At 47.5% G+C, this 27,146-nt stretch overlaps 1 protein-coding gene across 1 annotated transcript; it reads right to left on the bottom strand.

The window, feature by feature from the left end:
• Positions 1-11,118: 11,118 nt before the first annotated feature.
• Positions 11,119-26,814, bottom strand: LOC115331614 ((3R)-3-hydroxyacyl-CoA dehydrogenase). The gene is made up of 4 exons (XM_040500932.2): positions 26,769-26,814; positions 19,182-19,406; positions 13,589-13,797; positions 11,119-11,520 (listed from the first exon to the last, which is right to left on the bottom strand). The coding sequence occupies exons 1-4, from the start codon at positions 26,812-26,814 to the stop codon at positions 11,119-11,121; spliced, it is 882 nt and encodes a 293-aa protein (XP_040356866.1).
• Positions 26,815-27,146: the final 332 nt, after the last annotated feature.

Here is a 27,146-nt window from a genome sequence, read left to right as displayed (position 1 = left end):
TGTCGCTCGGGGGAGCATGCAGCTTTTCTGCTTCGGCAATCTTCTTAAAAAACAGAGATACAAAAAAAAGAGTATATATAACCTGCATATTCATTCAGTCTATCAACAGCATTTATTGTGTGAGTTGTAAATCTATAATGATGCTCCTGCAATTGTGGCCATATTTATTTATTTTCATATACCAGCTGTGATTCATGCGTTGCCTGCCCTGTCAACCATGCTTAAAATCTTGGTTGAAGTTTCGCCTGTAGCTACAGGCCATACCTCAATAAAGGCACATATAAAAATTTACACTTCTTATGAAAAACACGCAGAAAAAATTAAATAGAAACGAGCGCCTAAGAGCCGCGCTCAAGCCGGAAACGGGCGCCTCAGAGCCGCGCTCTAAAAGAGATTAGAAACTTCGCTTGTCGAAGTTTTCGCTGACGTCAAAGTGACATTTATGACCTTTGCGTAAGCCGTGGTTTGAGCTCGAAATCTTCGCTTCGGATCGAGGCGAAGTTAAACTTTGACAACATGGCGGGGCCGTACGCTGCGGCCGAGCTTATTTCCGCCACCGTCGGCGTCGCTACCGAGACCACCGGGACGGACGCTTTTCAACTTCCCGACGACCACTTCCGGCGACAGTACCGGTTATCGAAATATGTTGTGCATTGACTCTGCGACGAACTTCCTTCGGCGCCCGGAGTTCGAGGGGGTGGACAATCGCGTCTATCATGACCGTGGAACAACCAATTCTCTGCTCGCTCAAGTTCTTCGGAACCGGTAGCTGGCTTGGTGGTGTGGTAGCGACTGTCGAGAACCTGTCAGTCTGCCACATGACTGTGAGCCGGCTGTCAGAGACTTTGCGGCTGCCATCGTTTTTTTTTTTTTGGTAATATTTGAAGAGGTACTACATAGGTGGTATAGAATTCAGAATGTTAGAAAACAAACACGAACCGCAGCAATTCTTCAGTAGGGTCGAGTCCATCGGCAGCCCGTAGAATTATTTCCCAGAAATTCTACTGGCAGTCGTCAGTCATTGGCGGTCAGATCAGTTCATCGAACGACGTGACATCGACAGATCGTTTCATCGGCACGCGATGTAATCACATGAAGGAGAGTTTCTTCAGTTGGAGGTATATACACATTAAACATTTTCACATCTTCATACATGTAAGTGAGGTGTCCTATAACTAACACTTTAATAACTGTAGCGATAGGCCTTATAAAAAAATGCAAACCTCACACCCTTAAAAATGTGTGATTTTTTAAGTAGGTTTCTTAAAACGTGTGATAATAAACTACACCTTTTTATAAAGATGTAAAGCTACAACACTCCTTCTCGTAAAGGTGTAATTACCACAGTACACTTTTTTTTTTGGGGGGGGGGTTGTACACAGTGGCCCGGGACCCAATAAAATGACTGAACAAATAAATTACACAAACAATTCGCTGAAAATGCACGTCGCTACTTGGCCATTGACGAGGCAGTTTCGGTCGAAAACTGGCTCGATTATTGGCCGGATGTACGGTTTGCGCCTCGTCCCGACATCCGGCAGGTATCGGCGTACCGACGCAAATAGACGATTTATGTCTAATAGCACTGTCACAACTGATCCCTCAGCAGGCTGGATCACGAATAGAGGCCTGCATTGCTGGGGTTGAGCGACACCATCGGCAGTCATCGCTTGACACGAGCTAATGCATGCTATAGGAGAAACGAGAAAACTCAATTTTATTACGTTAGTAGGTTGTTCTCTATCACATAACTTATATCATGTTTTTCGCAAATAACAGTTAATATTGTGGGCAAGAATATTAAACTCTTTAGAATGCCCAGATTTTTTAAATAAATGTTGTGTGGCTCAGGGTCGAGGGCGACTTTGTTGGGCGTTAACTGTGATGTGTTTAATGAGAGAAGGGTTGCCGAGAGTTATTGTGGAGTCGTACGTGATCTCGGAGTCATGAGAGCTCTGCAAACGATTAGTTAGAGGGCCTTTACAGGAGACATTCGGATCGTTTTAACCGCTTCCACATAGTACTTCTGGTGAGAGCTTTTTTTTTAACTGCTGTGAGGGCTTCCGTGACAAACTGAAACTCGGAGCGTGTCGTTCAGTCGCTGAACGTGTCATTTATTTGGCAACCGAAGCAAGCGACGTCTGTAAAGTTGGTAATGCTCCGGCCGACTTTTTTTTTTTAAATCAATGTTTGAACGCTTGACGAATGTCTATTTGATCTCCAAGCATCCGATATAATGATCGCAGCCCGTCATAAAAAACTCGCCCTCGAGCACTGCGTACAAGCTTCCTACTTTTGCGTGTTTCTCCCTTAGAGTTGCGTGTATTGCCTGTTGTCAAGCAAATGGCCGCTGGTGATACCAGTGACGGGCTCCCGATCCTCGATCCAGACTTGCACTGTGAGAGTTCTAATGCATTGCGCCCGGGGAGTGCTGCGCAGAGAACCGGCCCCTAACGAACTTGCCGAATGCCCCGAGTGCAGACTGATGCTGTCGCCATAGATGTTGTGAAAAAGTACCGACCTGAAACCGAAACTAGAGCCTTTCTGTTCGACGCGATGGGTGGAATGCGAGTGTGCCCAGTCGCTGCCATCGTTTATGTATAAACGTTGGTTGCTGCAACGTGTAACTTATATCTGCGATGACTTCCAATTAAGCGACTCGCCTGTCAGAGTTATCTACAGACGGCGTCAATGTCCGAAACTAGCTGACTACGAAACAGCATACACCTGGGACAATTGATGGCACTTTACGCGCAAAAGCTTGCTTCGTTTTAAGCATGGCATTATTAGGGAACCACTGAAAGGATACGGCTTAAATTTAGTTCGTTGGAATATCTATAGCAATACGTTTCGTAAGATTTTTTACTTAACTGGTGAGGGCGTTTAGAACGAAAGCTTTTCAAACTACGACGGGACAAGATAGCTGTCGTTCAAATATGACTTTGCTCAAGCCTCGGGCCACGCCTCCATGTTTAGCTTTCCCAGACGCTGAGTAAATACGTCACAGGTTTCTGCTCTGGGGACTTTGTCGACAAATGTTCCACTTTTCACCCGCACACGGATGATGTGAGATCTCGCGGCCTCTGTGTTTGTCCTGAGCCTTTCACTACATAATGGTAGGTTTCAGCGTCCGTACGGCAACAGAGCGACTCAATTGTTTTTCAAATAAAGCACGGGTCGTCGATTCCACCCTTCGTGAAATATCAGGCGCTTACAATTCAACCTCGCGTTTGAATTTGTGGCCCGCAGAACGCCATTTCGAGCAGAAAGCCTACTTTTTCTTTCGGTTCCGCTGTGCGAATGCCTCATCGTAGCAGACGAACTTCTGTCGTCTGCTCTCGCTCCTCGTCTGAGCGAGGCATGACGCGATCGAATGTCGGCCCAACGGCGCTACAGATAGGGTGACCACCTTTCTGCTAGCGAAATGCGGCACATGCGGAGCAGGGGGGAGGGCGGGGGGGGGGGGGGGGGGGGTGGGGGGGGGGGGTGGAGGAAATTTATTAACACGCACACTACGAACCGAGGCTCTTTTAACACTATAATATCCTGTGGTGTTTATAGATCTACTAATCGCATGCCAGCAATTAAATTCAAATAATTTTCACTCTCTGTGACATATAGTTTAATGCTAAATATGCTATTAAATGTGTCGAAGCTGAAAACATAAAAATCGATTGCAGCAGAACTCAATGCATCAATAAAAAAAAGAAACCGCAAATATTTTTCGAGTTACTGCTTTCTGTCAACGCTTACTTTTATCAACATGGTCCCACACAAAATTTTGCAATTATGTTCCTTCCGACCTTTGTGAGTTGCATACTTTTTGCCTTGTGAGACTGGCTTCACTGAAAAAGAAAAAATTCCACAGCAACCCTTTTGAATTGAAGCAGCGATTTGAAAATAATTTCAATATTTTTGTGTTGAAACTTTTAACTAACAATTTTGTTTCACAATATTTTGCCACCAAGGGGAGAGGCACAACGGCGCGTGCGCGTCGGAGCTCTTGCAAGAACAATGTCGCTTCCCGCAATGCTTGGGTTGAAAACGGAGTACCATTGCAGTTCACACGATTACCAGCAACCTTCGCGCTTCCCGTGTTCCGTTGTTCCGCAGCTACATGAATTGCAGAGCGAATGGTACGACAGTGTTAAATGCGGGACATTTTGAAGAATCGGGAATTTTTAGCGGGACGGGCGGGACACGAGTCCTCAATGCGGGACAGTCCCGCGAGTCGCGGGACGGGTGGTCACCCTAGCTACAGAGCCCAAAGACAACGCACAGCGAGCCAACGTTGCAGCGAGCGGCGTGAACGCTCGCCTCCCCGCGCTGTCTCGTGCTCTCGTGCACCGTCTAGGGATCGCGGGGGACTTTTCCTCAAAAGTTGCGAAGTTGAGCGCGCGCAGGGAGGAGGAAACTTTGCGAACTATCATCTCATACTAAAATGTATTGGTAGAGGATGTATCTGCATTATATATGGGGGAAGCGACAGAACGCTTGCATAAGTTAGAGCTTTAACGAAATAAGACAAGCGAAAGGCTCTGTTAAATCTATGAAGTGCTCGCCTAAAGGCCCGTTCACACTCTTGCAACCGAGTACGACCGAGAGAGCAGACCGGTTTTTAAGCCTTTTGCGACTTCTTAGGACCGGATGCGATGCTGCGGAGCTGGTCCTAACAGGTCGCAAGAGGCTTAAGAACCGGTCTGGTCTCTCTCGGTCTAGCTCGGTCTCAAGAGTGTGAACGGGCCTTAAGTTAAAGGTTCTACGTTGAGTGGCTAAATAAGCAGGGATATTGCGTTATTGACGAAGGCGTTCGATAAGCAGCTAAAACTAGTTTTTGTTTTTACAAATAGAAGGAATAATACGCGATAAGGTGGGGCTATACAGGAAATGTTTTATAATTCTAGAAACACACACAAAAAGAACTTGCCGTGTTCTCACAAAAGATAGCCCCCTATTAACATAGTTTTTTTTATTTGTTTTTCCAGATCAATTCGGAATTACTGTTTTTTTATCGAATGAATCCGAAACCAAAGAGGCCAATTTACAGCGGATTCCCTATGAAGGTATTCTAATTGTAGGAATAAGGGGATGCACCTATATTAATTATAACTAAAGTTTTAGGTCAATCATTGCGCAGGAGCATGTATTGTTCCCGTTATTTGGTACCATCTTCCTATATCAAGTAAGTACGTAGTTCGTAATAAATTCTTCTTCTTTTATATCCCCGTGTAACATTTTTATTGCATCACATGGCAGTATTTCATACCTATGGTTCCGTGTGTTCAGATAAACTCGAAGCTATTCGAAAAATACTGGCCGGTAATAGTTCCTTCAATTGTGCTTTGTTTGAAAAAACTCAGAATTTCAAGGTCACAATGGCAAAAAGACCATAAAAACGGTGTCCTACAAAAAAAAAATGACAAGAGCTGAAGGTCAGTGGTTTTGAGGAGAGGCCACTTCAGTATTCTTTGAAGTTTCGGGCAGCTGACAAACGGGTGTTTATCTCTTAGCTCGCGTAGCTTCAGAGATGTTAACGGGCATGGTGCCTCTGGTTCACAACAAATGTAATTGTTTGGGTTTCCCGTTTGGACGACACTTTTTGCGCTTCTAGACGAAAAATGTGTACCGTTTTATAACACTGACAGCTACGAAATCCAAAACTTCCTGGAGGGGGAGGGAAGCTAAAGCTTCCATGCTTCAAGCAAAAACGTCAAGGATTATTAATAAGACGGTTATCGACGGTTAATTAAGCAACACAAGTTTGCAGTATTTTTTTAGTATTACTTGTATTGACAATGGCAAGGGCTAGAATGCCAAAGGCCTTCGCAGAAATATAAGTTAATGCAGGCTAGTTCTGTGGAATTTAGGGTAAGTATGTGTTTAGACTTCATTTTGGTTTTAGAAGTTTGGAAACAAATTGGTAATACAGTTGTGGCGGTGCGTCCCTGTAGGACCACCAGAGCCTTCCAAGACACCATGCTCTGAAGTGTCTGTATTCTTCAAAAAGGAAGAGAAGGACGACGAGGGACCCGAGCTCGAGGCAGCCCTGCGCGAGATATAGAACAACGACCGGCCTGACGGTGAAGAGACCGCACTGCGAGTTCCGCATGACTGCCCATGCCCAAGCTCTGGTTCCTTGCAGAGTAAAGTATTTTAGTTAGGTTTCCCGACTCTGTTGGTCCATACCCGAAGCGCTCACGAGAGCGGTCGGGAAAGCCATAGTGGTGACCCGGTTTTCGAGCTGCAAAGCAACCAACGGAACCAGCCTTGTCGTGACGGACAACGACGGGACAATTTCCTCTGGCATCTCTACAGTCACCTTGAAGCTGCCTCCTTTCTGGCCGGCGGACCCGGTGCTGTGGTTTGTGCTGGTTGAGTCCCAGTTTGCGACTCGGCGCATCACAGCGGACATGTCGAAATTCCACCATGTCGTGTCAAGCCTATCGCCTGCCATCGCCACAGAGGTGCGGGACCTCCTAATTTCACCGCCAGCGGAGGACGCATATAACACCCTCAAGGCTCAGCTGATTCGTCGGACAAGCGCTTCCGAGGAAAAGCGGCTCCAGCAACTATTAAGCAGCCGAGGAACTGGGTGACCGCACCCCCACCCAGCTGCTTCGCCGATTGGAGCAGCTACTAGGAGAAAAGGTGACGACGTTTGACCAGCCGCTGCTACGCGAGTTGTTCCTGCAGCGGTTGCCAAGCAATGTGCGAATGGTCCTCGCGTCCGCAGGGGACATTGGCCTCGCCAAGATCGCCGATCTGGCTGATAAAATCATAGAGGTCTCGGCAGCACCAACAACCATCTCAGCAGTCTAGGGCAGAAGCACTCCGGACGAGCTGGGCGAGCTGCGAGCGGAAGTTCGTCGTCTCGCCGACATAATGGCGAAGCTCCAGGTTCCCGGCAGACGCAGCACGTCACGGGAACGACACGGCGCAGGTCTCGCTCATCGTCTCGCACCAACTCGGGGGAATGTTGGTACCACCAGCGGTTCGGTCCCGCTGCTCGCAAGTGTGAGCCGCCCTGCTCACGAGCGGAAAACGGCAGGGCAGAGCATTGACGGTGGCCAGTGCTCCCGCCAACGAAGACAGCCGCCGAACTTTGTTCTTTGTGTCTGACCGCATCACTTTGTTCTTTGTGTCTGACCGACACCGGAGCAGAAATCAGCGGGATCCCAGCAACCGCGGAAGAGCGCCGGCTCTTCAGCACGTCACAGCTCCGGGCCGTCAACAACACGGCCATTGCAACGCATGGTGAGCGCTCACTGACACTGGACTTAGGATTGCGGCGCACATTTCGCTGGGTCTTCGTATGTGCGGCTGTTCCCCACGCGATTATTGGGGCTGACTTTCTGAGGCATTTTGCACTCCTGGTGGACGTCAAGAGCAGACGCCTCCGCGACGAAACAACTAGTCTGACAGTGCAAGGCATTGCCTCATCCCTAGCTTCCATCAGCCTCACGTTCGCGGTTACAGCGGATGAGACGCCGTACTCCAGTCTCATCACTGAGTTCCCGGAGTTGACGCGTGTAAGCTTGGACTAGTGCCCCGTCAAACACAATGTTACACACCACATTCAGACTACAGGGGCGCCTGTTCACGTGCGCCCACGCCGACTGCCACCGGACAAGCTACAAATCGCCCGACAAGAATTCGAGCACATGCTCGAGCTGGGCATTGTCCGCCAGTCGGAGAGCTCCTGGTCCTCGTCTCTCCAAATGGTCCCCAAGTCCACCCCCGGGGACTGGCGCCCATGTGGAGATTAAAGAGCCCTAAATCGCATTACATCAAACGACCGTTACCCCATCCCGCACATCCATGATTTCACCGGAGCGCTCGATGGCACTACCATGTTCTCGAAGGTCGACTTGGTACGCGCATACCACCAGATCCCCGTCGAGCCCTCTGACATACCTAAGACAGCCGTTACCACGCCCTTTGGACTGTTCGAGTTCCTCCGGATGCCCTTTGGGTTGAAGAACGCTGCGCAAACGTTCCAGCGATTCATGGACCAGGTGTTGCGGGGCCTGCCTTTTTGTTATGTTTACATTGACGATATACTCGTGGCAAGCACATCTGCCGAAGAGCACGTCGCACACCTAAGACTGTTGTTCGCTCGCCTCGTCGAGTACGGGCTTGTCGTCAATGTGAGAAAGTGCACCCTAGGCAGGACGGAACTCGACTTTTTGTGGCACACGATAAACTCTTCCGGAATCCGTCCACTCTCCATCAAGGTACAAGCCATTCAAGAGTTCCCGAAGCCGTCGACGAAGAAGCAACTCCGGGAGTTTCTTGGTTTGGTAAACTTTTACCGCCGGTTTCTCCCGGGCTGCGCCGCCAAGCTCGCGCCGCGGCACAGCATGCTCTCGGGCAGGAGTAGCTCACCCACCGAGCTCACATGGGACGAGTGCACCACATCGGCATTTGATAGTGCCCGTCAACTCCTTGCCACTAACACAATGCTTTCACACCCAAAAGAGGGTACTTCACTCTCAGTTGTCACCGACGCATCGGATATCGCTGTTGGTGCCGTGCTGCAGCAGTAAGTGAACGGACATTGGCAGCCACTTTCCTTCTTCTCCCGGAAGTTGACACCGACGGAACAGCGCTATAGTACATTCGGTCGTGAACTTCTTGGTGTGTATCTGGCCCTACGACACTTCCAGCACATGGTGGAAGGACGACACTTGTTTATATTGACGGACCACAAGCCTCTCGTCCACGCGTTCCAGTCTCTGAAACCAGGTGGGGGGAACCATTCACCGAGAGAGCTCCGGCAAATGTCCAGCGTCTCCGAGCTCACGAATGACATCCGGCACATCCACGGCACTGAGAACATCGTAGCGGACGCGCTCTCACGCATAGGTTCCTGCACGGTTGAACCTCCAGCCGCCATCGACTTCAACCGACTGGCTGCAGCGCAGGGTGAAGACGCAGAACTACAACAACTCCGTACATCCCCCGGTCGCCTCGTGTTTGATGAGGTCAAACTACCCATGTGTACCACCAACGTCATATGCGACACATCAACAGGATCGCCGCGTCCGTACGTGCCGCACCAGTTTCGTCGGCAGATTTTCGACGCCCTTCATGGACTATCCCACCCCGGCATCAAAACCACACAACACCTGCAAACATCCCGGTATGTGTGGCCCAATATCAACAAGGATGTACGTCAGTGGGCCCGCGCCTGCGTACATTGCCAGCGCGCCAAAATTCAGCGCCACACAGTAACACCCCTCGGAACCTTCGACCACCCGGATGCACGGTTCGACAATATCCACATAGATATCGTCGGACCACTGCCACCATCACAGGGGCAAACCTACCTGCTGACTTGTGTCGACCGGTTTACACGCTGGCCGGAAGCGATACCGCTGCCCGACATCACCGCGGAGACCGTGGCGCGTGCGCTCGTGGCGCAATGGATCTCGAGGTTCGGCTCGCCGTCAACCATCACCACGGCCCGAGGTAGGCAGTTCGAGTCTCATCTCTTCGCAGAACTGATGAAGCTCCTGGGATCAAAAAGAATCCGAACCACAGCGTACCACCCCGCGAGTAACGGCATGATGGAGCGGTTACATCGGCAGTTGAAGGCTGCTCTAAAGGCCCATCAACGACAGGACTGGGTGGAGGTGCTGCCCTTCGTGCTGCTAGGCATCCGCACGTCACTCAAGACGGATGTCGGCTGCAGCGCGGCCGAGTTGGTCTATGGGACCACCTTCACCTCCCCGGAGAATTCTTTGCATCGCCACCAGCTGACGCCTGTCCCGACACCGCGGACTACGCCACCAGACTCCAAGAGACGATGAAACAGCTCCGCGCCACAGCACCGCGACTAAGCCGTGGCCCGTCTACCTTTGTGAGTGATGAATTGGCGACGGGTACCCATGTCTTCTTGCGACATGACGCCGTACGGAAGCCGCTCCAACCACCCTACGACGGCCCGTACAAGGTGCTGCGCCGAGGGACCAAAACAATGACATTGGACATCCGCGGACGGCAGGAAGTCGTTGCATTGGACCGCGTGAAGCCAGCCCATCTGGACAGTGCTCCGTCAACTACACTACCAAACCTCACTCCCCAGCCGAAAACGCCGTCAGCAACAACCCCGATCCCACTAGACACTTACGCCCTCTACATCCTGTCGATCGTGCGCACCCCTGCTCCTCGACCACTCAACAGCCGCATACGAGAACACGCTCTGGACGCCATATATACTGGCCAGCGCGCCTTGGCATTCCGGATCCTTAAGCACAAGCCGCTACCGGCCCTCTCCCATCACCCACACGATTTCCCCGGGCCACTGTGTGACCCTGCTATTGAAACGTTCGCCTCCCCACTGGAGGGGGAGTAATGTGGCGGTGCGTCCCTGTAGGACCACCAGAGGCTTCCAAGACACCATGCTCTGAAGTGTCTGTATTCTTCAAAAAGGAAGAGAAGGACGACGAGGGACCCGAGCTCGAGGCAGCCCTGTGCGAGATATAGAACAACGACCGGCCTGACGGTGAAGAGACCCCACTGCGAGTTCCGCATGACTGCCCATGCCCAAGCTCTGGTTCCTTGCAGAGTAAAGTATTTTAGTTAGGTTTCCCGACTCTGTTGGTCCATACCCGAAGCTCTCACGAGAGCGATCGGGAAAGCCATACAGTAAAGTAAACTTTCACTTTCGGACACTTGGGAATCGGACGAAACTAAACTCTGATAAACCCCATATATTTGGCAAATAAAAAACTCCCAAATACAGCCGCCAAATTTCACTAGAAGTAAACTCCAAGAACATGCAATCCTACATACATCTCAGGGTGTTTATTTTCGTCTTTCCTACGACTTGCTCATATAGACATCTTGATCCCCCGTCTCATGGGCGCCGCCATCTTGGAATCAAGTGACGAAACCGCCACCAGGTAACTTCAACTCGTTGATCCGTGCTCTCCTCCGCGCCTTGTCTAATGCGTTTCACTCGTGCTTTCTGTCGCGTTAAGAAGAAACGTGATACCCCAAACACAAAACCCTTATAACGCATTTCTTTATCAAGCCAGCGCTGCGTATAAAAAGCCTGCAATATAAACTATGAACGTTCTGATTTTAAGGTACTTTTTTTTATAGCTGGATAGATTACGCTATAATACCCCCGGTGACATCGATTGCCGCTCCCGTCATGAAGCTACTCTTCGGGCTGCACATGAATGCAATCGTCTCCGATATTTCTTCGGGCTGGGCCTCGCGCTTGAAGGCTGTTGCATCGACGAAGGCGGTCACCACCGAAGCGGGCAACTTTTCGAGCATGGGCGTGTCGACGGGACCCGGCAGCATGGCGTTGACCCGGATGCCCTTGCTGGCGACTTCGAGGGCCACTGCCTTGGTGAGGGAGACGACGCCACCCTTGGATGCGGAGTAGGGTGTGGCCCCAGGAAAGCCAGTTTTTGCGATGATGCTCGCGATGTTGACGATGGAGCCGTCCGTGACGTTTTTGTCGAGCATGTGTCTCACCGAGGCTCGATCAATCAGGAAGGTTCCCTGCCAGAGGAAGGATACAACTGATAGGTCGTAAGCACTAACTAGGGACATGGTCGCACTGACGTGCGCAGGGGATCCCAATGGAATATTCTGTAAACATCTCGAGTACAATATACTCTGTGAAACTATATGCAAATAATAGTGTATCTACTAAAAAATGCATTTTTTTATGTATGCTTAGGGTTCTCTATATGAGCTTCGGAGATGACCTGTGTTTCGGCGCTCGCTTAGCTATGATTCGGCACAGAATGTAGCGGTAATATCGCGCTGACCTGAAGCTCTGTCAGCGCTTCGCTGGTAATGTGAAGCGACCTCGAGAAAAAAGAAAAATTAAAAAAAAAAAACACCTGAGAATTCTTGTTCGCACTAACTATCTTGCGCTCAGTACTTTTAGTGGCGCATGCTGACAGGCCTGATGCTCCGGTACTCTATGGCGTTGAACCGGTGTCACAATCTCTCAAGGGCCGGGAACCAGTGTTGTAGGCGTCAACGAAGAAAGTAACGGAATACGTTACTCGTTGCTAACCCATAAAAGGAGCACCTTACCGCCGTACGTTACATCAAAATAAAATTAACGCGTTACCGTTATCGTTATCAATAAACACGAGCGCACGTTAGTTTTCCGTAACTTTTTTTTAATTAGTAATTAACTCGTTTTACTATTTTGAGGTTAGATGCATGCAGAAGCGCCATATTTTAAGAAACCTCATGCTTATCCAGAAATTAAACACAATTACATACATTTTCTTACGGTAACTTAAATACTAGAAGAAAAACCAAAGAAAAACAAAACAACTAAGATAACATTCAGACGCCTAGAAGCATACAGCACTTTAAAATATTAAATGCATTTTTGTAAGTTTTAGGAAGAGTATCAAACTAGTAACGTCACTACGTTACCCGTTACTCGAAATACGTAACGTACGTACGATACGCGTTACTGTTTTGAAATCATCACATTTAAGTTTCCACGTCACACAAAATGTAACTCGTTACCGGTAACGCCGTCACTATTAACGCGTTACCTCCATCACTGCCGATAACCCACGCTGTATGCGGTGGCCAAAGCGCTTCTTACTTTATACACTCTAAGAAATCCGTGCACGCCAACGCCTATTTACCCGGAAAACACTCGAAGAGCCAATCTCTGTGATTTACGAGATTACCTCAGCGAATGATGAGGCGGGACATTCCTTTAGACTTCAAAATTAAGTCTGCCCTGCGGCATTACGCCATGCAAGCATGACCCTTCTTGCAATGCCACAGTGCAGACTTAATTCTCAGGTCTAAACAGATGTTGCGCCTCATGATTCGCTGATCTGATTTCGTAGATCGCAGAGATTTGCTTTTCGAGCGTTTTGCGTGTAAGTAGGCGCGCAGGTCTTTCCTAAAGTGTAGAACAAACCGGAAAAGGTTACAGATTCTACTTTGAATGTATAAGCATGAATCGAATGTGCTTTTAGTGGGTAGAGTCTACCTTGCGAAATTTCAAGGCTTACTTATCTGCGCGTAAAAAAAAATGAGATCAACGAATTTGCGAAGGACAACGGCGGACGCGTGCCCTGACGATCCTGTTAGCGATTCATGAAACTTGTGGCGCCATCTTCCGATACGCGCAGCTAGTAGACAGCAAAGTCCGTCGTCTGCTAGCGTCACCTTTCGGGAGGTGGTACCACAAGTTGAATTCATCGCTAAATCGGTCGCACGTATACACGTCCACCGTTCACTTCAGGAAGTTTGCTCGTTTAGTGCTTTACATAAGAATAACTACACCTTGAGATTTGACGAGGTAAAATTTAGCACAAATGCACATTTGGTGAAAGTTACATTTGCCTATGTTAAGGCGCCGATCTAACCCGGTTTCTTTTACAGCGCTAGAAACACCGTGACGACCATTAGCCTTTAGCAACCATATATAAATATTATCAACGTCTAAGTTGGGTCATTTATTCTGTAGAAATTTTAGTCTATTTCATAATAAATCCAATTATTATTACATTAGTGGTCGGAACTACAGACAAAGGATGAAGGTTAGTAATATACACTTCATCGGTTTTCTTGCACTCACTCTGAGGTTTGTGGCGATGACATTGTCGAATTCGGAGTCGCTTGTATCTTGTATTGGCCCCATGTTTACCCCCGGGATGCCGGCACTGTTCACCACGACGCTAATCTTTCTCCCCGGAAAAGAGGACTCGATCTCTTCGAAGAGATTGCTGACGTCGGTCGAGTTTGAAACATCCACGTAGATGGCGCGGTGATCGCCCTTGTACGAACCTGTGAAGGAGAAGTGACATGGAGAAATGAAAGAGTCTGCCAGCACTCTTGGATTCTCCTTGCTTCTGCGCAAGCGCAGCAGTTGGCCTTAGAAAAAAAGATCGGAGCTGCCTAGCATACAACACAGGGAAAGTCGTTTTGCACTGTACGACATTCGGACACATGAGAAGAAGCAATAAATTAAAAGTACAAAATTTTGATTTACCTTGACAGGCTATACTTAACGTATATTTCCTGAGCATACTGCAATTTATACTGTACGGCACGTCCAGCCGAACGCGCGATCACTTTTTTTTTCCTGTTCTTTTCTCGGGATCAAAAGGCTGCCATCTGGAATACTAGCACCGCTGAAACTATTCACTCGGGGCAATAACCCCAGCGGCGGCTACGCATGTTCCACAACCTGACAATGAAGTTGTATACTCGCTAAAAGTAGGATGTGCTATGCTACTACAAAAGAAAAAAACTGAGCGAGAGGAGAAGGCAACAGGGCGCGGGAACGTCGGAGCGTAAAGCTCTCATTGGAAGGAGAGTTGTGTAGAAGCAAAGTCCAACTGTCTTCGTTACTTCACATTGTGGCGCTCCAATCAAAGCGAACAAGGGCGTCGTTTGCTTCTTGCGCACTGCTTCGCGTTCTCAGCGCCGGTTTCTCTCCGTGTGTCGTCACCGAGTGGATTAGAACAGCACGGAGAGATTATTCAGTTGTTAGTCTCCCTCCAACGCGACCTTCCTTCCTACCTAAGCTAATGCTTCGGAGTCTCACGACATTCGAGCACGCGTACACAAGGGAAAGCAAAGCCCAAGAAAGCCAGCAAGTGCCAGAGGCAGTTCACTCGGAAGTGCCGCCCTGCTGCTCTTTTCCTCTCGATGCTCCCAGTAAACTGATAAATTACTTTAAGAATTTTTTAAAGAAATGTATAGCAACGTACAGAAAATGAGTATATATATATTTTTTTTTTCAAGAAAGAGTACAAATATTGGCCGCTGTGTTAGCAGCCTAAATGATGCGAATTTACTTTATAATTTTATTCACGTATAAGCGCTACTATTTCACTCAGCTAACATAATGAGTATAGCAAAAAAATGAAAGCCGCTTACAACTCCCTGTAACACCGAATTTGAGCGCAGCTCTTGAGGAGGAGGAGGGAAGGGTACTGAGGGTTACCTGTTCTCGGGGCGGGGGGGGGGGGGGGGTCTTGTGACCTTGGGGGGGTCACGGGACCCCCCAGAAAAAATTTTCCGCTAGATTTAGCGGGGAATTTTTTTCCGCTAAATCTAGCGGTGAAATTTTTCCGCTAGATATAGCGGGTTAATTTTTCCGCTAGATTTAGCGGGGAATTTTTCCCGATAGATGTTTCGGCTAGATTTAGCGGAGAAATTTTTCCGCTAGATTTAGCGGAAAAATTTTTCCGCTACATTTAGCGGGGAATTTTTCCCGCTAGATTTAGCCGGGAAATTCTTACGCTAGAGTTAGCGTATAAAGTTTTCCGCTAAACCTAGCGGGGAAATTTTTCCGCTACATTTAGCGGGAAAATTTACCCATAATGCACCGCGCGGTTACGCCGACGGCGACGGCGACGCCGACGCCGCTCAAGCCGGAAACGGGCCCCTAAGAGCTGCGCTCTAAAAATACAATCCCCTGAAACGCCGAATTAGAGCGGAGCTCTTGAAAAGGAGGGTGGAAGGGTACTGAGGGGAGGGTATACCCCTCCTCCCTCCTCCTCCTCCTCCCCTCCTCCGCCTTCATCCCCCGCGGCCCCCGTGAGGTCACGTGACCGCCGTGGGGGGTTCACGGGAGCTCAAGGGGGGGTCACGTGACCTCACGGTTACACCGACGCCGCTCAAACCAAAAACGGGCGCCTGAGAGCTGCGCTCTAAAAAAAAAGTCTTGAGACTAGGGACACAACTTGGAACGACACAGCACTGTGACGCTGTTGCGTTGTCCCAATGTTCCTCCCTAGACTCAAATTCTTTTCTTTCTAGAGCGTAGCTCTTAGGCGCCCGTTTTCGGCTTGAGCGGCGTCGCCGTCTCCGTCCGCGTTACCGCGCGATGACGATGACCATGAGGATGACGTCATCGTGATGACGTCATCCTTATCGTCATCATCATTGTCACTGATGACGTCCCACGTGGCGTCACTGATGTCGTTATCGGTGACGATGACGATGACGATGAGGATGACGCTAAATTCCCCGCTAAATTTAGCGGAAAAATGTCCTGGCCAAATTTAGCAGAAATAATTTCACCGCTAAATCTAGTGAAAAAAATTCCCCGCTAAGGTTAGGGGAAAAATTGTCCCGCTAGATTCCCGCAAAATTTACACGCGATGCTCTCACCAAAGATGTGCATTTTCTGCGTCTTGGGTAAGGCACACGTCGATCCACACCCATGTTAGTAGTGGGGCACTTTCCACCTTTTCCCCTCAATACGTTTCCCTCCTCCTCCTCGGGAGCTGCGCTTTTATTCGGCGTTACAGGGGATTGTAAACGTTTTTCATATTTTTTTAATATAATCGCTTACAAGCTTGTTTCCTCAAGTAACCCTAACTTCGATAATAAGAGCTGAAAAAGCGCACGTCCGTCCACTTCCGTTCAAAAAACTGAAACTACCCTAAAAATATTAAAAAAAACACCTACATAAGTACGAAACCCCTAAGAAAGGCGTAAAATGAGAAACAGCGGAAGCACTAACTTCCGGAAGAATTCGTGTTTCTGCAGTTTCTTATTTTACCGTAGACTCGGAAAAGTTCGGTGTAGACCCTTTTCAAAAGTCCGCGCCATTGCCTGTCCGCCATTGCTTGATCACAACCTCTGAGCTTCTATTGCACACGAGTAGTACGCCAGCGTTCGACGAGGAGTCGGATCCAATCACACGCTTCGTGTTCGAGCAATGCTGACCATCAATGTTGCATAATGGACTTTTGAAAAGGGTCCATCGTGCTCAATCTGCACTAGCTGGTTTAAGCACTTGCTTTTCGTTTAAGTAACTCCCGCACATAAGCAAAGCACGAACCCTACAATACAACTGTTCTGGCGTCAAACCTGATTTGCGCTGCATAACCCAGGCGCGAAAAAAAAGTTTTTGTCTTAAAAAGTTAAAAAAAATCTATGTAGATATATACTGTTTAAAAATTTTGTTTATAGGCTATGAAACTTTCCAAAACAGCACGTGTGAAGCCATGGCCGTGAAGGGCAACCTATAGCCAATGACGGACTAGATACAACTTTATGAGGAAAGTTTCGGAAAGTTCCCAGAGAATCACGAGGGCGCCACCGTCTTTATACCTTTTCTGCCATTCTCGTAATCCCTTCCGTCGTTTACCCTGAGACTGTTTTTTTTTTTTTGAAGAACAGAAGTAACAGAAAAAACAGACCGGTCTTCAAAAAAAACCCAGTCTCAGGGTAAACGACGAAATGGTTGACTTCCACCAGCTAGCCTGTACTTTGACTCTTTTCTCGTAATCCCTGTTTTGGCGACCGGGCTGGCGCGGAAAGCTCGCAGGCTTTCCCCCTATACAGGAGGTTACGCTACTCTGGGTAGCAAGAATACTTTTTTTTTCTAAATTCTAATTTTCTAATTTCTAAATCAATCTAATTGTTTAAAGGAGCGGTGCAACGATATTCAATTGGAATGTTTTTCACTTTACACGAGCTTGCTGGCACTAGTGGGACTCAAGGATACTCGCACGCAACGCCACTGACCAAGAAACTCCTTTGTTGCACTGTAATTTCGAGGACAAAACCGAGCATTTTCATTAAATCTCTCCTTCGCAAAACCTGATGACGTAGCTGGGCGGTAGCAGTACCACCCAGTGACAATTTTTGAATGCGGCTCGTAGATGGAACCCGAGCATTGCGTCGACACTCGATTTGGGCTCGTGATAATCTATAGCTCCAGAAGCATTCGGGTAGTGACCCGTGTCCAATCGCTGCAATGACGACAACAGCCGAACCATAACAATGTCTGGAACGCAGCGCGTGTCCTGTGCCTTGCCAACCCCAGCGCGTGGCTATGATCAACACTGGCGGCATATAATCGGCCTCAGATCACGTGGCCGCTTGTTCTAGCTGCGAGTTGAGGGGGTGAACTCTGCTTGTTTTTCTTTATTTTTTTCTGCGACTTCGATTGCGTGTGGTGAAAAACGAATGGGTATTTCACAGGTCATTAACGCCAGGGATCCGCTCTAAGCGGTATTTCCGCAAAATACAAAACTCGTTGCATCGCCCCTTTAAGCCGAAAAAATCCAAGACCGGATTTTGTCAATCACCCTGCTCCTTTTAATTTAATTTCTTTCGTTCTTTTTGAAGTTTCGCCAATAACACCGGGGAGGGAGGCAAACAGAAAAGGCGCTGCCGCTCAAACGGTTCCCGACCTCCAATACCGTTAAAGGCAGATTAAGATCTGTAGTGATGCAGTAGCCACAATAGTGGAAGGTGCTAAAACAACCAGGTAAACATAAGAGCTACAGAAAAAAGGATTGTTTCTTAATTTTTAATTCATTTTAGTATCTTTCATTTCCAGAAACATTACAATCGTCAACATATATTCTATTAATAAACAATTGTAAAGAGATTTAAGGCGAATTGTGAAGTGTAAATGGCGATTTTTGAATATAAACACAAATATACAAGCTTGATAATGCAGACAAAGACCAGGAAGCTCAGGAAGTGTAGAGCACAAGCGACCACTGCACAGAACATCCTCATTAAAATTGACGTCAAGTGACCTGACGTAACATGACGTGCCACGTCACGTCACGTCAATTTCCCAGTTATAAACAACTGCTAAATCGGCGTGAAGTTTTGAGGTCACGTGACGACGTCAGACGACGAGGTCACGTGATGGTCATTTTTCCGTTACACAAGTGGTGTGAGTAACATCTCACACAAGTGGTGTGAGATGTTGCTATTTTCCTAGCTCAATTTAACGGGGAAATTGACGTGACGGTCTTTGAAGACGCTCCTTCGTGACGGTTCTTCGTGACAATTGGTTATGGCAGTTTTCTCGTAGAATAGACAATTTGCTAAATTACCCTGGCATCAAAGATAATGCTGTGCATGCCGGTATACACGTGCTGCACGAGCTCGTCTTACCTACTAAAAGATGCGAAATAAATAACCCTAATAAAGCCTAAGTGAAACACACGGCGAATTACCAATTGTCTGAGGTTTTGAATTTAAACAGTTACTGTTGCAGACACCAGCACGTTTAGCGCTTCAACCTAAGTTTTCAGCATTATCTTTGGTACATGGGTAATTCGGCCAAAGCCTGATTCGGCTGATAAGGCACAGTCCGTGTCAAACCACAAGTATTTTTAGTTGGTGAGGACGTTCAAGGATTTGCACAGGAAGGCGATAGGATAACAGTTAATGATCTGACCCACCTTGCAGCATCTGTATGGTCTCATTAGAGCCAGTCCTGTTCCTGTCTGCCACCACAACAGTGGCGCCCTCTCGAGCCAGTACCATGCAGACGCTCCTGCCGATCCCGCTCGCGCCTCCAGTGACGATTGCCAGGCGGTCGTCGAGTTCCAGCGAGCGGCACTCTGTCTTGCCCTCTGCTAGCCCAGGATCGCCCTGATCACCGGCATTATTGCAGAGGACAGTTCCTGAAAGCGCGATTGACTATTGAAACACGCGGGAAACCAAATTGCACTCTAATGCGATACTAGTTTGATTTCAGCTTCACATTCGTGGAGGGTTCCTTGGAGAGGTGGATCCGCAATAAAGCTATTTCTTTTCTTTTTGTTTCATTTATTTAAACTTTTTGTTTCATTTATTTATTTATTAAAATTTAAAAGAATAAATTCCAAATATTTCATTTCATTCAATTTAAAAAGAAAAAGGTCCGTTAGGGGCATTACATGAGGGGGGATCATTCATATTTGACCAAAACAGGGCAACATGAATGACTTGGCAAAGATTTTAGTAGCATCAAGCACGTGCAGCCAGAACAGGAAGGTATTAAAGGGTGTGATAAAGGGAGCCCCGACGCGTTGGCTCCTCGAAGCAGCTTGGGGCGCCACTCTGCGCAAGCAGAGATCTTCCGCGCGTCCGCAGTTCTACGTAGAGGGGGTCATTCATATTAGACCAAAAACAATGTAACATGAATGACTGGACAACGATTCTAGTAGCATCAAGCACGGGCAGCCAGAACAAGAAGGTATTATAGGCTGTTATAAAGGAAGCCCCGACGGGTTGGGTCCTCGAAGCAGCTTAGGGCGCCACTCTGCGCAAGAAAATGTCTTCCGTTCGTGCGCAGTGCTACGCCACAAGCTGTTTGGGTGACCCAAAGCATAGGGGCATCCAACTTTAAGTTTTACCAGATTTGGCATCAGCAGTGCTTATTTACACACACCGAGAATCCGCTTGTCTCTCAAAATCTCAAAGGTATTCGCTTTTCCTGCGACCTTTTGGAGGGCAGATCGAACGGTCACGGCTCTAGCAGTACGTTTCAACTGTGGGAACAGCAACCCCGAATGTTCTTCTTTGTTTTTACAGCGAAGCTGTTATGCACTAGAAGCCGGGAAAAAATGTGTCCGCGGATGTTGACAGAAAACTCCCCCTTGGTCGTGGGATGTATGAATAAATACAAATAAAAAGATGGGGGTGACCAGCGTGACTCAGCCTTTGTTGGCATTATTAGATAATGAGGCTCTGGTTCCTTGTTAGCATCTATTAGCCCCGAGAGCGAACGCAAGCGTCGCTGCGGTCGCCGCGCCCTGATTGGGTGAGGTGTACCGTGACGTCAGGGGGAGGACTCCGCTCCGCGATCTCGCATCGGCTCGCTTCCCAACACCGGTTTCCTGGTTCGGCGTTGTGTGCTGTAAGACCTTCGAGGAGCTGGACTTAGTTTACCCGGTGTACAGGACGTTGAGTTAGGCCGATACTGACGTGCTTCCGGACATTTTATAAGCCTGCTTGTCCCTTTTACCTTTAAAATTGGGTTATAAATCCCGAAAGCTATCGGTGGAGGCAAATCCGCCGATGAACCTCCCCGTCCGTCCACACGACACAAGGCAATCTTGCGAGGGATTGGTGAAGTTGCGCAAATGTTTCAGACGCTGGCATTCTGTTCCTTGCATGTTCATGATTTAGGACGATATTACATACCCCTTTCAAGGCATTTGAAGTGGCATTTATATCATGGGCCTTTGGGTGGTCGGCGAACTAGCTCGGGACTACGACTCTGCGCTGCCACTCTGCATGCGCTGGTTCGGAGATGTTTTAAAGGCCCTGCGTCTGATGATCTTTGAAGTGCTCGTGGAAGAGGGTTGTTTTACATAAATGTAGCTTCTTCGTGAATTAATTATAAAGCTTATAGACGAATGCCAGCATTTTTCTTAGAAGATGCACAATTACTGGAAATTAGTTTGTATGGTAGCAGCAAAAACGTCCGAATTGCCCCCAGTTGCCTGTATGATATGTATTGAACTGCGCGAAATATGCACAGCAATAGTGCCGTAATTTGGAATATTTATACTTTTTCCTTACATTCTTTATTTTAGCCCTGGGTATTCGGAAAATACACCGTTTAGTCTGAATTGTCATTTCCAATTAGAAGAGACACTGCTGCAGGTGCCCAAAAGCTTGCTCAGCCTCCAAACTCCCTACAGCTGGACTCTCTGACAACAAAAAAAAACAGGAGTAAAAGCAAGCATTCGAACGTCTATCCAGTGGTAGGTGCTTCACTAGTAGCAGAAAATGAACCTGTGAAAGGCGACAGTCTGCGTGAGAAAAGCTCCTAGTATTTTATTTAGCTTCAGGACAATTTGATTTAAGTAAAATGTCAATTTTAGGGCTTGTGGGACTAACAACGAGCTAGACGCCTTCGCTTACGTTTGTTATACATTACTTGAGCGCTTACGTTTGTTATACATTACTTGAGGGCTGATATAAACAAGTCCACAGATACCACCCGCGTAGTCCATTCAAATACTATCCGAATCCAGCAAAGGTCAAATGCGAGCAATGTATATGATAAATTTTTCTTGTTTTTTTACTTTCTCCCTGCACTTGGGCTGTCTTACTTGTGATCCTCTCCCCATGGCCCAGACTGTATTTAGCATGTTGCTCGAGCAGCATGCAGCTTTTTTGCTTCGGCGATCTTGTTTGAAAACAGAGGAAAAAAATACTATACATAACCTGCCAATTCGTTCAGACCATCAGTAGCATTTATTGTGCGAGATATAAATCTATAGTGATGCTCCTGCAATTGTGGCCATATTTCTTTATTTTCATATACCAGCTGTGATTCATGCGTTGCCTGCCCTGTCAACCATGCTTAAAATGTTGGTTGAAGTTTCGCCTGTAGCTACAAGCCATACCTCAATAAAGGCACATATAAAAATTCACACTTCCTACCAAAAACACGCAAAAAAAAAAAGATTAAATAGAAACGAGCGCGCCGACAGCTAACGTCGTCACAGCCTCCACAGCACGAGCGGGGCGAGTCGGGGAAAAGTTCTCTCCTCGCCGTGACGTCACCTCGGTTCGCCATAAGGGGGCGCCACTCGAACTTCTCGGGGCTAATAGGCGTCTTCCTTGAGGTCGTCTAGACGTCGTCCTCTAGGAATCGTCCTGGACATCGTAACAATAACTGCTTCGCTGGACCTTTATTTTTACGTGAAGTGGAAGGGCTTTACAATTTTTGATAAGAGAAATTGAAGATGACGTCCCGAAGGCCGCTCCTCGTGCGACTAAAGCTCTGGTCTGACGGACGCGGTCGTGCCCAGACCGTGCTAGGCGAGGTTCAATTTCTTTGTTACGCTGTGTTAGTAAACACCAGGCTGTGGGAATAACAAGCTCGGTAGAGCGCCCCAAATAGTTCTATCTCCTGCCTAATAGGGGTCACCACTTCTCGTCATCTATTGCAGCGGAAAACAGGTCGTGTCCTGCCAATGTGCCAGCTCAACGCACAACGCTCTGTTTCAAGCGAGCAAGTATTAATTTCAAAGTGATTTACCCTAATTTTTATTTCCTACCTTGAAAACCTCTAGCGGCGCTTTAGCTCAAGCGAGTATCTAGATGCTTAGTCTCGTTCGGAGAAGCGATGGAAGGAATGCATGTTGTCCTCCTACCGCGCTAATGAACGTTAGCAAGCACGCAAGGGATGAATGACGCGGTTGCGTAGGTTGTGTTCCGAGCAACCTTGGCAACACGCCGCTATGACAATAAAACATAGTCAACGGGACAAATGTTCGCCCTGCAGAATACGATAAGGAATGCAAGGAACACCTTATTTGTTAGGCCCTTATTAAGGAACACGGTTTTCTTTGTAGCCCGGTCGTGGTTGTCCCCTTTTTGTGCACATCCAATACAACCTAACCTTGCTTTGCTTCAGTGCCATCACGCCACCCGCCGACAAGATGCAGTCACGGAATTCATAAAAGACGATCAGGAATCGCGAAAGAACTGTTCAGGCCAGTTTAGATGTTTCTCGTTAGGTGCCGTTTGTTTTGCTGGAGTTTGCGAATAGGAAAGTTCGGGTGCTTGCAGCAAGTGCTTGAGGCAAACCCGGTTTGGTTTTTATTTGTTTTCGTTCTAGTGGAACTCTTGCATAACAAGATTAAGTGTGCTTGGGATGGCTTTGCCAAGCGTAGTGCTAAACCTTTTACTATCCCCCCCCCCCCGGGTCGCTTTTGTGTCTCCACTTTTAATGTTTAAAAAGTATCAACACGCTAAAATAGTACAATTTCCGGGATTTCATTTTCATTCCCCAAGTGTGATGCGGGAGCCGCGCCACGGAGCCCCGGTCGCTTACGCTCTTTGTTATCGCTAGGATTTGACAGGGCTCAATCACAATGCAAGACACGCACAGAGCCACGCTCGCTTTTGCAATGCGCCGCCTAATAATGATATCTCTTGTGGAAACGTGCGTACATCCGTCTTGTGCAGTGTTAGCTCAATGGCAGCACTTTCTGTAAAGGCGGATTCACACCAGGGATGTAAGCAGTCGCGCAACCTAACTAAATCGCATCGCAAAAAAAAAAAAAAAAATTTGGCGTGCGCGATGAGCGAGTCCAACGCCTTCGTTGGCGAGTCGCTTCTCAAAAACTCTCGCTCCGAACGCCGTTGGTTGGCTCGGCCTCTCCGCGACTAGAGTGCATCGTAAAAAGTCGGGTCAGCAAGCGACTGCTCAAAACCCGTCACTTTTTGCCCGCGATGGTCGCTTTTGCGATGAAAGTTATGGCGCGACTAGATCACATCGCCGGTGCGAACGCGCCATAATGTCGAACCAGTCTCACGGCGCGTCCCGATATTGGCTTGTGTACCTACGCGCCAGTGCAACATCTGGCACAATTTGCGTTTGCAAAGCCTGCTCCAGCCGCGTCAAAACAATCAGCCAACCTTTGGACTGCAGAAATCAAGAGACACCAAAAATAAGATAAAGTTGCCAGCCGAATAAATTTTGATTTCTATTTAATTAAGATGAAGACCACCCGCGTACATCAAATACCTCATCAGCCGAACTCCAAGGCAGTAAGCCTAGTTCTGGCACTTGTTTGGCAACTTTGGCCCGCAGCTGCCAGATCACAGCCAAACTATCGGGAAGCGAAGCCTAACTTGGGCGCTCGTTTGGCGACTTGGGCCCAAAGATGCCAGATCTCAAGCGAACTACAGGGTAGTAAGCCTAACTCTGGCACATTTGTGGCGATTTTGGCCCGAATGTGCCAGGTGACAGCCGAACTGTCAAAAAGCGAAGCCTAACTTTGGCATTAGTTTGGCGATTTTGGCCCGAAAATGCCAAAGCGCTGCCGAACTACAAGGTAGTAAGCCTAACTCTGGCACATCTGTGGCGATTTTGGCCCGAATGTGCTAGGTGATAGCCGAACTATCAAAAAGTGAAGCCTAACTTTGGCATCAGTTAGGCGATTTTGGCCCAAAAATGCCAAAGATCTGCCGAACTACCGGGCAGTAAGCCTAAATCTGGCATTTTGTTGGCGATTTAGGCCTGAAGATGCCAGACGACAGCCAAACTACCCGACAGCGAAGCCTAAATTTGGCACTTGTTTGGCGAATTAGGGCCAAGATACCCAGACTGTTGGCAAGGGAGGTCAGGTTTGGCACTACTTTGGCTTCTTCGGGCTTTGTAATGCCCTAAACTGCCAGACGCAAGCCAAACTTTGGCCCACAACTCGGTTCTGCCTGGGTAACCAATTTAATATAATTATTAGGCTTCTCTAGACAATTAGACGCCCTAAATATGTCCCTCTTTCCGCACAACTTACCCTCAGGAACCACCATAGCGTACAATTTTTACGGCTTTCGTATTAAATAAAGTCGTTCGAATTCAATTAGAAAACACTGTTAGATTTCATATCCAGGTTTTTTTATGCTAACACATTTGTTTCAAAAAAACGTAAAAGCTACACTAATGCGGTTCGGGCAGGTGGGTTATACGCCAATGCGGACATTATGTAGGCGGCTAATCTTTGCGATAAGTCGGCTAATTAACTAAATTCATTGATTAACTTTTTAATTAGTGCAAACAGACATGTAGTGTCAATTAGAAACTTGCTGAGCATCATCGAAAACCACTAAATCAACTATTTTTAGAAGGATATAACGCCGGGTCAGCATTTTTGCGGCGTTCTGTAAAAACGCTTTATTTGGACGCGTTTCTAGATTTCGGTTTCTTATCGGTTTCTTATGCTCCCCGGTGGTCGCGACGGGAAGCTACCCCTGGCCTCTCTTGTAGAATGGAGGGAAGTACGGCGCACGCGTGTTGCGCGTCTCAGCCACTGGGGAGCAGGACCGCGGGTGCGGTGATGCGCTCCGATAAGAAACCGAAATCTAGAAACGCGTCCAAATGGAGCGTTTTTACGGAGCGCCGTAAAATGCTGCCCCGGCGTTATATCCTTCCAGAAATAGTTCATTTAGTGGTTTTCGATTATGCTCTACAAGTTTTTAATTGAAACCATATGTCTATTCTCAGTAATTAAAAAGCTAATAAACGAATTTTAAACAATTAGCCAACTTATCGCAAAGATTAGACACCCACATAATGTCCGCCTGGTCATATAACCCACCTGAACAAACCTCATTAGAGTAGCTCTCACAGTTTCTTTTTAAACATATGTGTAAAAATAAAAAAAAAACACGCTGTATATATAATTTCACACTAAGTTTACCTTTCTATCCACCAGTACACCACAGACGTGCATATTTATATTAGGCAAACGATTTCATAGTCTTCAGTGGCAGAGTGATAGATGTAGAGAATGATAGATATGTCTTTTTTATCCTCTTTTTACTGAAAACTTAGCGGACTTCTACTTGAAATAAAAAAAAAAGAAGTTTAACTCATTATCTGCTTCCTGATTCTTACCTTTATAAATGTTCATCAGTGACGTTATACTTCTCTACTGCACGAAGTACAAGATACAGCGACATTATCGATAACCAAACGCGTGAAAGACTGTCAGTTAGATATTATAGGGTATTTCCAAATACGTAATTATGCCCTTCATCTAATTTAAAAGCATGGATTCCAGCAACGCATAGTCGAACTTTCATATCGCCAGTTGTGGGAGTAATGGCGCTTGCGTCGGCAGCTACAAAAGAAAGGTTAGTAGAAAAAAAATAGCCCCGTTTCAGTTTTTATCGTCAAGGTTCTCCTTTTTGCAGAATGTTACTGTGCGCGAACGAGACGGAGCAAAAACATCATGTGAGTTTGGCGAGGATTCCGGATAAAAACTAGAGATTAACAGCACGTTCGGCAGAAGTGTATTACATAGCTATTCTATAATCGGGCACAAGCTAAGAATGAAGTCGAGTCTACATCTCTACGTGTACGTCTGGCTTTTGATGCGGGAGATCACGAGACACAGAGGTGTTGATGGAAGCCATGTAGCTGGCACTGAAGGCGTGCCTTCAACTGCATTGTTACACACACTATAGTTAGTGACCTTGTAACCTCAACACCCTCGATCTACATAGTGCCAGTATATTCAGAAAAGAACACTTACCGATTGCCAGAAAAGCGACGAAACTTATCAGGTTCGTGCCGTACATAATGAAGAACTTCTTGGAAGTGTCTGAAATGCTCCGATACAGATACTACACAAATCCCCTCTTTTTATGCAAGTGCCTGCATCCGCTGTGTCTGCTCTTATTGCGAAATAAAGGATACTAGTACGAACGGATGTTTCAACAAGCCGCGACTTCGTTCGATTGCTGGCTTAGCCCGGAAAGGTGTGTTGCGACCAACGATGTGCACGCCAGATGCTCGACTTGTATTAAATATGTCCCCTGCTCTGACAGCGACAATTGCGCACGCCAATAAACGCCAGGAGGACATCCTGTGTCCTTCCCGCGAAGGGGAGGAGGGTACGCGCAGAGCTTTT

This window comes from Ixodes scapularis, unplaced genomic scaffold, assembly GCF_016920785.2.
Source record: "Ixodes scapularis isolate PalLabHiFi unplaced genomic scaffold, ASM1692078v2 PGA_scaffold4__175_contigs__length_147842914, whole genome shotgun sequence".
Classification (NCBI taxonomy): domain Eukaryota; kingdom Metazoa; phylum Arthropoda; class Arachnida; order Ixodida; family Ixodidae; genus Ixodes; species Ixodes scapularis.
Note: the sequence above shows the minus strand (reverse complement) of the source record. Positions and strands in the feature narration are given on the sequence as shown.